The sequence below is a fragment of the Centruroides vittatus genome, unplaced genomic scaffold (genome assembly GCF_030686945.1).
Source record: "Centruroides vittatus isolate TY-2023 unplaced genomic scaffold, ASM3068694v2 contig_920, whole genome shotgun sequence".
Classification (NCBI taxonomy): Eukaryota; Metazoa; Arthropoda; class Arachnida; order Scorpiones; family Buthidae; genus Centruroides; species Centruroides vittatus.
The window spans coordinates 599074-611251 of NW_027122607.1; the positions used below are offsets into that span (position 1 = coordinate 599074).

The 12178-nt window shown below is 28.2% G+C and overlaps 1 protein-coding gene and 1 long non-coding RNA gene across 4 annotated transcripts in view; one reads left to right on the plus strand and one right to left on the minus strand.

Annotated features, from left to right (window-relative positions):
* Positions 1 to 12178, plus strand: part of LOC136984485 (uncharacterized) — a 235093-nt gene that overhangs the window by 96956 nt on the left and 125959 nt on the right. The window lies entirely within an intron of this gene.
* Positions 1 to 12178, minus strand: part of LOC136984473 (kinesin-like protein KIF21A) — an 86276-nt gene that overhangs the window by 50301 nt on the left and 23797 nt on the right. For all 3 annotated transcript variants that reach the window (XM_067281471.1, XM_067281472.1, XM_067281470.1), the window contains 4 exons: positions 6472 to 6514; positions 6115 to 6297; positions 2239 to 2295; positions 71 to 163 (listed from right to left, as the gene is read on the minus strand). In XM_067281471.1, coding sequence (XP_067137572.1) covers positions 71 to 163; positions 2239 to 2295; positions 6115 to 6297; positions 6472 to 6514 — 376 coding nt within the window. The remainder of the gene's footprint in view (positions 1 to 70; positions 164 to 2238; positions 2296 to 6114; positions 6298 to 6471; positions 6515 to 12178) is intronic.

Here is a 12178-nt window from a genome sequence, read left to right on the forward strand (position 1 = left end):
AACCTAACTTAATAAAATATAAATTACAATTGAATGTACTTTTAGTCTGTAATTAATATTGTAATCTTACCTCTTCGACTGACATAACTGTTCTTGTAGTTACACCAACTGTATAAATGCCACCTCTAGCATCTTCATGAATTTTAATATGTGTTTTTTTCCCCTAAAATAATATACAGTCATTTTGTTACTAAAGTCAAAATTTATAATTATTTATAAATACCATATTTTCTTGATTAAACCCCCAGTCATTGAATAAGCTTTGGGGAACGAAGGTTTTGTTAAAAATAAACCCAGGTTGAAAAGTATAGGAAACTTGTCAAAGTACTACACTATATAGAATAATGTAGTTTAGCAACAGATTGTTTTTCTTTTAGTCTTTCTGCCCTGTGAGCAGTAGGAGGCCCTTTTTCAAACCCATTGCAGGTTCAACTAGGCTCACAATGAGATGGGCAGGTAGTGAGAAATGAAGCCTGTAGTGTTACCACCCATCCAGTTTCACCGAGACAGTCCAGGAATTGACTCACTGTCCGGGTGAACTATTAATTTTGTCCAGGAATTTTGTAGAAATTGTGAAATTACAATGAAACAAAGTTCTTGCAAATATTTTTATAAATTTACACCATTTGAACAGTGAAAGACCTCACACTCACTGAAACTCATCTGCCATTCTGCCATGTTACTCTGTTTACACCAACGTGTGACACGCAATCTGCCTCTTGACCTTTTCTTTTTTTTTTTGCTTGTATGTCCGTACACGTCTTCAATAGAGCTAAACTATCTGTTCTTTCTTTCTTAATTTAGGTTACATACGTTACTCCTACGCAAGTCCCTAGTCCCTAGTCCCGAACTGTAACTGATTTAAAACCTGCATGCACGTTATTCTTCACATTGTAAAATGACATTGTGCATGAGTCGGGAACTTCTGTTCGAACAAACCCGACATGCCGTCTGGGTCAGCAATTTTGTAAAGGTAGCAACACTAGAAGCCTGACATATCTTGGACAGACCATTCCAGAAAAATTCTTGGGCATTTTTGATCCTCCTGGCTTTGATTTGTAAGTGATAGGTTGACATCTTAACTGCCTTGGCCATCCAATCAAGATGATGAATTTGAACCAGAAGATAGTAATCACGATCCCGATTCTGACAACAAAATCAAAATAGATAAGAAAGACAATGTAAAAAATGTAACAACTGAATCGGAAGATGCTGAATTAGATTAACTACGACAACGGTAATTATTTCAAATGTTGTAAATTTTAACCTGTAAATTAAGATAATTAAGGTATTTTTTCAATTTTTAACCATTTATCTCCTGTCACAAGGTATTAAACTCTGGCCTTGAAAAAACCCCAGGGGATAAGTACATTTTAAAAATAAACAACCAGCAGTTTAATCAAGGAAATATGGTAAATTTTAAATTTGTGTGCTAAAAAAATATTATACTGTATTTTAATTATTTTAATATTTAAATGTTTATTCTATAAATTTTATGTTAAGTTAAAATCAACCAGATATTTAATTAAAATGTATCTAATTGCAAGAAATTAATGAAATAACTTTTCAGATAATATGTAAGAAATGTGTTTTAAATATTGTTAAGTAAGAATATTTTTGGATTAAATTTTATTTATTGAATTTATATTAAAATATTTTATATTATTGTAGAACTTTTTTAATTAATTTATTTCTGTGGAATGTAAAATTAATTTTATTTATTTATACAATTTATAAATTAATTTACTTATAAAGAATAGCTAATATTTTAAACCATTTAGATTTATTTACATTATATTTTAATGGGATTAGTCTAAGGATTAAATTATCATCAAAGAAACATAAGCTATTGAAATTAGTAATTACTTTCTGCAAAAAAAAGTAATTACTTTTTAAAATTTACTTCTTTAAACATTGAATACATCATGTAATTTGTTATTTAACAATTTGCGCATAGCTAATTAAAGGTAAAAAATACTTAAAGATTTATAGATGCATAATAAAACAAATGACTCATTTATTTTCAAGGACATATATTTGTTTAGTTATTCATTTCCCTTCACAAACAAATTATGTAATACAATTGCCTAAATATACACAGTCATTTTGATTTACACAGTAAACTAATTCTTTACAATTGCTTAAAAATATTAACATTTATAATTATATACATTACAATAAATTATTATAGTAAAGTTTTAAAATATTTAATAATAATTAAACATTTTTATTAATTACCCTTTCGTCTAATTCTCGTGCTGGATCCAATAAATCAAATATTTCTTCATTATAAAGCTAAAATAATCAGGACGTACAAATAAATTAAATATGATATATACATATATTCAAAATTTTAAAAACTTATCCATTATATTAGCTTATAGGTTAATGTAACCCTTGGTGCCAAGATGGAGGCTCGTCTCTGATTCCAACAAGGAAACAGTGGGATGCACGTTCTAACCTAACCCATTCTAATAAATTACCATAATTATTAGCAACCAAATTATTAGAGTAGGTTAGGTTAGGTTAGGTTAGAACGTGCGTTCCACTGTTTCCTTGCTGGAATCAGAGACGAGCTGCCATCTTGGCACCTAAGGTAACATTAACCCTGCATACTGTAGCACATATTAAAACTGAACCCAAGGTAATGGAAATCATTTGATCTGTTTATAGAATTAATCAGTTTAGGTTGACAGATTTAAATATTCTTTGATTCAAATATAAATCCAGAAGCATATGTCACCCTCTAAAAATTTAAATTTTAAACAATAAACTTTTAGAGATATGAAGATAAAGATTAAAAATTATATGAAGATCATTAAAGATTTGCCTGTTAACCTTAAATATGACTTAAACATCACCAACCTTAAACATCTTAGGTGCTGTCCATTAATGACAACCACCGTGGAAGAGAGGGAGGGGCAGAAGCGTAAGCTACCGTGGAGCAGTTGGAGCAAACTGCTCCAGGTGCATGAATCACCGGGGCACCAAGTTAGAAAGGGCAAAATAAAAACTTGTAAAAACATTTGTAAAAAAATTTTTGGATTTAATAATTAATCAATTAACGATTATATTTGAATTCGTTCGACAATTATGTACACTTTTTAAGTGCTTTTCACCTGCATATTTTGTTGCGTCATCTGAGAAAAATATTCTGGAAAGATGAGGATTGATACAATTGGCATATCCCTTTGATATTTCACCTAGTTTTGGACCTCAACTACTTTGATTTAGAATGTATTTTTATACTCGGGTAAAAAAAATTACTTCTATACGCCAAGTTGCCGAACTACTTTTAATTCACACCGCAGCCTGAAGTAGCTTCTCCGACATTATTGCAGCATGCCTGATATTTTTAACTTTACAGGTGACGACAGCGATAGAACAAAGTTTTTCAAAACTAAAATTAATCAAAATTTATTTAAGAAGCAGCATGTCACATCACCGTCTTAGCTCTTTGGCTACTGTATCAATTCAAGGATCAATAGCTTGTCGACTCGATCTGGAGAAAGTGATTGACCAATTTGCATTTTTCGACTTAGGACACCTTGAAACGTCGAGAAGTGCAAAACAATCGGGGGTAATTTCTGTATGTATCGATGTTACTATTGTGGCACGATTTTGTTCACCCTGTTTGAAGCTTGATAACTCCTGTGCTTTTTGTCGAAAATTTCCTAAATTTTGCAGGGAGGTACATTTTACCAATACAATTTATATAATATGTAGTATTATTAGGTCTTCCATACTTAAAGAATTATATTTTGTTTCATTATTATATTTGTATTTATTAAATTGAATATCTTATTGTTGAATTGCTTCGAATCTTAAATAAATTGTTATTAAGTAAGGTTTTAAGTCAAAATAATTAAATATATGTTTTTATATTATACGTTCAAAATAAATTTTGCGACCTCTTCCACGGAACAAGGGGGCGCACCAATTCTACTTGCTCCAGCGTACAAAATCTGTAGCTATGCCACTAGGGAGGGGTTACAACAAGTTGGACAAAGTTCAACAAGGGGAAGAAAGGTGTTGAGCTTTAGTGGATGTCTGTTTATTTCATTAAGTTTTATACAGTTTATGCATTTTATTATATTTTTTTCAAAATGTTTTATGTTAATTTTAGTATGTTTTGTTACTACTTATGGTATCTATCATTCATAAAGTCATAAAGGTTTTAAGGGAAGTCAAGTTTTGTTGGATGTCCAAAGAGGGGATGAGGGTTTTAGAAATTTGGCCAAGGGAAAAGAGGGAGTAATAATTTGAAGAAAAATGCAGACGTAATTTATGGACAGCTCCTTAATAACTTTAATTGATTAAGTTTAAATATTTTGTTAAAAAAATAGCCAACAGGCTAAAGAAATTTATTAATTGATATAAAAATTTTATTCAATTCAATACTTTTTTAAGTTGCATTTATTTTTGAATCTAGATACAAATTTTGATAAATGTTATCTAGTTGTAGAACATTGAAACTTTTTACTTTTTTCTAAACATCATATTGCATATTTTATCAAACATTACCTATTTTTTAAATTGATTTTAAATTAGAATATGACTAATATTAAGATTTCAGCACTTTTTAAAAAATTTTTGTGTATTTGTTCATTTAATAGTTTATATATAATAAATTTTCATATTCCATATCTTTTTTATTGTGTATATATATATATATGCAAATTTTATATACATACTGCTGTGAAAGCCAGTAATGCTGCGAATGTGCAAAATCAGGATTTTCTAATGATTTCTGGCATTCACTAAGTTATATATGATGAATGTTGATATTCTCATATGCATTGTATCTCAAGAAAAAGTCATTGTTGCATATCTTTTATTATTATTGTTATTAAAAGTATGAAAAAATCATTATTGCAAAAACTATGTGCAATTATGTGCAAATTCAGAGAATGTTTCCAAAAAAAGAAGAGAGACAGTTGCATCAGTAGGTTAAGAAAACATTCGAAGCTTCAGACACACATTTTTCTTCTATTCAAGCAGGTAAGTATGTACAAACTATTGTTCTAAATGTTGTTTGTGGACATACTTTCTTACACAGTATTTTAGCTGGTGTTGTACAGTACAGGAAAATGATTCTTATCAGGTTAGAAATAAACATGGCATAATCAAACAGTAAAACATACGCAATCAGATAAATGTTTGCAAAAAAACTGCTTGACATTAGTGATATTTCCTAAGAAGTTCCCCTATGTTAAATTGTATTCTTGCAACAAATGATGGAATATAGAAAAGATGTTCTTGTAAAAAAAAATATACAACAGATAAATAGTTTGTCATAAGTGCCAAATTCCAAATGTCATGACAATATATCATGTTATAATAACTAAGCTAAATCTCTGCAATAGTAATCTTTTCATTCTTGTAATTTTGATTAAAAGAAATATGTAATAACAACTCGAAAAATAGAAGTATAACTAACACTGGAGTAATGTAAATGCACGTACCTATAAGCCTTTTACCGGTGTGCGTCTTGGCACAAAATCAACGGCCTGGCAAGCCCTCCTGGATAAAACTCTAGGGTAGCACACATGTATAGTGCGCAAGTCCACAACGACGTCATCGGTTCGCTCAGGATAATGTTCCGTATTATATTTCATAACATCTTTGAACTGAAGTGCATTCGATTAGGAAGTTCAAGTTACCTCAAGAAGAACCGCAATGGTTCCAAAACGTTTGTAATGGACTTTTATTTTATTTTATTTTAAATTTTGTGCCGAGGCACACACTGGTAAAAGGCTTATAGGTACATGCATTGTAATAACAACTTTTTTCCTAAGATACACACCATGCTTATAAGAATATGAACATTCATAAAGTATTCATTAATGAGTACCAGAAAACCTTTAAAAAATCCTGATTTTCTGACATTCATCACTGATTTTGCTGTTCATTATCAATATTTGCAGAATTACTAACTTTACAGTAATATATATATATATTACTGTATTAATGTCAAAAAATCAAGACCGAAATATATATATATATTTAATAAAAATAAAAAGGAAAATTATCAATAAATTAAAAGTAATCCTAATAATCAAAGAAAAAAATAAATTCCTATAACTTTTCATTATATAATAAAAGTGTCAATACCTCCATAAACTGAGCATTCACTTTAAATTCTGGTGGTATTTCTCCTTTTTCTCTAGCTTCTTTTTGTCTTCTAACAATACCGTCAAATAAATGTTCCACCGCTCTAGGAATAATGCCTCTTTCTTGCACTCCAAGCGCAATGTCAAAACCAGTACCCATGGTATACGTTTTACCAGATCCTGTCTGTAAATATTACATTAAAATGATATTAATAAATATATTGACATTAATCATGTATTTAGTTTATATTCTTTCTTAGTATGAAAGTAATTACAATTCCTATAAATACTAAGTTCAATTATTAGTGTGAAAAATAAATAATAAACAAATTAATTAATTATAAAACTCTCTACTAACCTGACCATAGGCCAAGACTGTTGCATTATAACCATCAAAGCATCTAAGGAAAGGCAAAAACATGTAATCAATAAAAAAAACAAACTTGTACTAATCTATATATTTTGTCAATGCAAACAAAATTTAATTATATTTTTACACTATAGATAAAGTTCTAAATTCTCTCTTTTTAAGTGCACATTTATTCTTAAAAGAAGAAATTTTTTTTTTAGAAGTAAATATTGAAATAATTAAACTATAATTTGACGATTACTTGTTTATATAATGGTAGATGGCGTATATATATATATGGAGAAGTCCAAAACAATACACTGTAGTATATGTATCAAGAATAGTAATATAATTCAATGCTAAATAACATAAATACTGAAAAAAATGTCAAAATTACTATTCATGAAATAATAAATACCATATTTTACATATAAGATGAACCTCTATTTCAGTACATACATGTTCAATACAAGTAATTGCTACCTAGCCCAACTCTATGGGAGATTGCAACTTCACATATAAGATGCAGTGAATTTTTTGAGCCTTTGTTTTAGGCAAAATTTGCTTCTTATATGCTGTAAATACAGTAAACTTTCAGTATGTCATATCTATTTATTGATATTAATTATTATTTTAATACCCTGTTAATAGTGTTTCCACCTTTATAAAATCGCTGACTCGGACAGCTGGTCAGGTTTGTTCAAACAGAAGTTCCCGACACATGCGCAATGTCATTTTACGATGCAAAGAATAACGTCATGCTGGTTCTAAATCACTTACAGCTAGGGACTAGGGACTTGCGTAGGAGTAACATACAAGCAAAAAAGAAAAAAAGAAAAAAAAAAGGTTGAGAGGCAGGTCGTGCGTCACACGTTGGCTTAAACAGAGTAACATGGCGGAATGGCAGATGAGTTTCAGTGAGTGTGAGGTCTTTCGCTGTTCAAATGGTGTAAATTTATAACAATATTTGCAAGAACTTTGTTTCGTCGTAATTTCACAATTTCCGGACAAAATTAATAGTTCACCCGGACAGTGAGTCAATTCCCGGACTGTCCGGGTGAAAACCGGACGAGTGGTAACACTACCTGTTAATGTAATTATTAATCATTAATAAAATTTAATAAAATACTTATATGAAGTTATATCAGTTTATTAAAACTATATCAATCAATAATAATTTTTAGCAGTGAGTTTGCCTATTTCGTTATATTATTCCATTACTCATTACTCAGTACTATATATATAATTATATATATTATGTAATGAAATTAGAAATAATTTATATGAAATATAATTATATAACTTGAGTCATTTGTCAATTATCCATTAAAAAATTAGCCTTTATATAGCAGGTTTATTTTAAAAATTAATTGTAATGTCTTATAACTATTAAAGATAATTGGATAGTTGAAAACATTAATTTAAAATAAATCTGCTGGTTATGCTTTTTTTTTAACTTTTTTCACCCCATGAGCACTAAGAGGGCTTTTTTTTCCATGTTTATCATGGATTCAGACAGGACCACAATGGAGCAGCCAGACGGTGAAGGGTGAAAACCAATATCTAGGTCAGACCACCTATGAAAATTCCTGGAGTTGCTTGTACAGATTTGATCTTAGGTCTCCAGAGAGATAGGCTGATGCTTTAACTGTCTTCTTATTAGGCCATCTAACTCTGCTGGTTTAAAGATTTATTTTTTTTCAATTATGATTTAACCAGTTTTTTTTTTGTTGTTTGTTTACATTAAATTATCTCTTTTATAAAAAGATTTAAGCTAACAATAATAATGAATTTGTTGAGGAACCATCTAAAACCAAATCAAGCAAAATTGCTGAACTAAAGTTAAGATGAAAGTTTTAAATTTTAAGTTCTATTATATTTGTTGTTAAATTCAAATAAAATCAAACTAGCATTGCAATTAATTTAATGAAGTAACCGAGTTTTAACAGCGGATAAGGTTGAATAAATGCTAACATTTTTGCAATTTCCAGGCATGAACAAACAAGAGGAATGTCCTCTGATGTATAGAGGACATACTTCTTACACATGTTTATGCCTTAAGATGGTCCATTAACTAGGTGGAAAGTGTTAGTTTTTCTTCAACCTTACCCACTGTTAAAAGTATCGGTTACATAATTAAAATCAAAGGTCATTCTATTCTATTTCCTTTATGGTGACTCGAGAATGATATAAAGTATACCAAAAGCATTAGCATTTAAGATTTTTTGGAATTTCTTGACTTTTATATTTAAATATGCAAACAAAATTCCTTTTTTCCAGAATAAAACTTTTTGAAAAAAGAATCATGGAGCATCTGATTACTAGATAGAAACTTTTTAATTAATTTATATTATTTTTCATTTCATTGACCTTCAGTGTTACAAATTTATAATATTTGGATCAATTATAGAGAGATTATTGGACCTATGCACAGCATGAAAAAATCATGGTTTAATATGTCTGCTGGTGGTTGGCATGATTTTTCTTTATGACTTTCGCATGATGTAAAGTGACATCAACCAGCAGCAAACAAGTTAAAGATTGGACAGTTTTAAAGGATCATGATAATGTTTTATTAAAATACGTTTATGAAGAAAAGGAGCAGCCGCAGAAAGGAAACAGGTTTTCTGTCTACTACTTGGAAGAGCCACCAGAAAGGGGATTCTTAAGTAAGAGGGGTAGAGAAGAGAGTTGCCTTTAAAAGGCATCTAATTGAGAAATGAAAAAGATTTGGACCATACTTCTTAGGAGTGAAATTTATAAGATCATAATATTTATAAAGAACATTAAAAAAAAACAATTATTATATGAAATTTCAGAAAGGCTTATTATCAAAAATATAATAGAGCAGAAATTTGATATCAACATGAGCAAGATATGTGTAAAATCAGTGAAAAAAGCACAGCACAGGATATAGATTTATGTTAAAATAATGTAGAAATTTTAGGGAGAAAATGAATACTTGGGAGGACCTAAAATTTATACAAAGCCTACAATCTTTTGAGACTGACTGACAAAAGATTATATTTAATTTGAGAGATGGGAGGATTCTCTTCCACTTGCCTGGTTATCTGGATGGAAGATAATATGAAAGAAAGGAGAATAGAACCTATTATACAAGGAGAAAGATGACAATCATTCATGTAGACATCTTAGTAGGTGGCATTAAGTTCTGTTTCAGTTTGTTTGTTATTATTTACACTATTTTCCCCTCTCTTTTTTTACTGTTTGTTTTAATTTTGTCCCATCAGAATTTATTTTGCTTATATGTTTATTGTAATGTGTGTTAAACTTCCGATATTTGTTGTGATAAAACGGGGGTAAAACATCCCCTCATTCTGTTTCTTTTTTTCATCGCATACAGAAATGCAACTGAATTATGGAAATTTGTTCTTTGCCTAGGTGACTCATGAGGACATATATGTATATATGAAAACATTTCTGAAAGAGTTTTTAATAATTTTTGTTCTTGAAAAAACCACTCTTGATTGTATCAATAAAAAATATTATCCTTAGGTAAACTTATATGAACATATAGGCCTTTTATGAACAGAAAATCTAGACAAAGTCTGTAGTTTAACAGTGGAGTTAGTATATCTGACTATAGACTGTAAAAATAGTTAATAAATATTGAATACAAATAGAAATTTTAAAAAACTTAAAACTTTTTATATAAATTAATAAATGAATTAATAATAATATAATTTTATGTAGGTTTTTACTCTAAATGTTGAAAAATAAATATATTTTCTACTATGGAAAAAATTCACATCATATCACTATAATAAGAAATGAAACATTAACAAAATATAATATAAAAGATATAAACAAGCTATAATACATAACCTAAACACATAATTTTATGATAATATATTATTTAAAATTTACCGATAGTTTCAAAAGAAAAAATTCTCAAACTTTTGCTTTTATAAAATAAAATGTCTTAAATAATACATTTTAAAACTATTTTGACGTATATTTTTAATGCAATAAATTAATATTTAATAATAATTAATAATTAAATGCAAAATTATAAGTTATATACAAATAATCTTGATTTATTTTTCAGATGTCATAACATCACACGATAGCCTAATATTCAAAAGTTGCAAGTTCAGTTCCATTTCAAGTAATTTTTTCCATATAATAATAATATATTAAATTTGTTTTTATCTTCACGACTGGGTGCATAGATAGACACGGGGCATTTCTACATTGTCTTTATTCCGAATCTCCTATGGGTCGATATGCGTTTCGGGCATAAGCCCCTCGTCTGTCGGCACGTCTTCCGGGATTTCAGTCGTGAAGGTAAAAACAGATAAAAGAAGACACGGTTTCAGAATACACGAATATATTAATTTATTAAATGAGCAACAGATTATAACAAATCTATCTACAATGAAAACTATGCTACTTGTAATAATTAGTCAATTTAACTACGAAAAATTCGGCAATTGTCGTTAATTTATATCGGATATTAACTGAATATTCCGTTGTTAAACGGTTATAAATTATTAGAAATAATTGCAAAATATATCCCGATAAAACGTTAAGTCGTAAACTCTCGTATATTTTTACATACATTGTAAACTCATTACGATTCGTAATAAGAAAATAATTTCTAAATGTATCAATTAAAAAGTATATAATACGTATGTAAGAGATAACGAATTAGAATAAATGCGTAAGATGAAATATTAATTTTTAAGTTATATGGATGCGGATAACATTTACTGCATACATTACATAGTTTTCAATAGTTAAAATATTATAACTACTCTATAAAACATTTTCTCTTTAAAAGTTTGCAAATATTTTACATAGTAATAATTCTTTCATTTATTTATTCTATAATTCAGATTAAAATATAATGCAATGCAGTTATTTAAAAATTGATAAAGTGTTACTTTATATAACAAATTTAGAACACAATATCTCTCGCTTTAAATACCGAAAACCACGTAAAAGATACAAAGTATTTGATTAATTTAGTATAGAAATTGCTTATAGAATAGGAAAGTTTTAACAATGTGTTTAATTATAAGGTTGAAAAAATGAGATTTGGCATTTGTAAATTTCATGGTTATGTATTTAAAACTGTTTAGAGAAAAGATTTTAAAAAATCAGTTATTTTAATATCAGTGAATTTTTAAAATATCACAAATCAGTTTAAAATTTAAAAAGTTTTCAAGATTTTTCATCTTTAAAACTTTAAAAAGTATCGGAGAAGATTAAAAACGTTTAAAAATCTAGCTTCGAATATCTTTCTGGCTACGTTACAATTATTTTTATGCATAACTTTATTGAATTTTTTTATACGAGAAGAGTTATTTATATATTTTATTAAAGAACCCATCGAAATTTAATCTTAAGTATTAAATTTTTTGACAGTAAAATATCTATTTAAAAAAAAAATAATTAATCAGTTTTACAACAACAGCTGTTGTAATGAATTTTTATTTTAATTTAAAAATTACAATCAAATTAAAAAATCATGATGATTAATTATTATTCAGTTTAAAAAATTATTTTATAATCTGGCAGCGCTCCAAATAATAACAGATTTATAAAACCTGACTATTCTAAAGGTTAAATTAACAATATTAAGCCTAATAATTTATTTAATAATTGCCTTCGTGATAATTAAGAGGAAATAATTATTTTCGAGAAATCATTAATGGTTTGACAGCTGAAGATTAATCTAAATATTATTCTT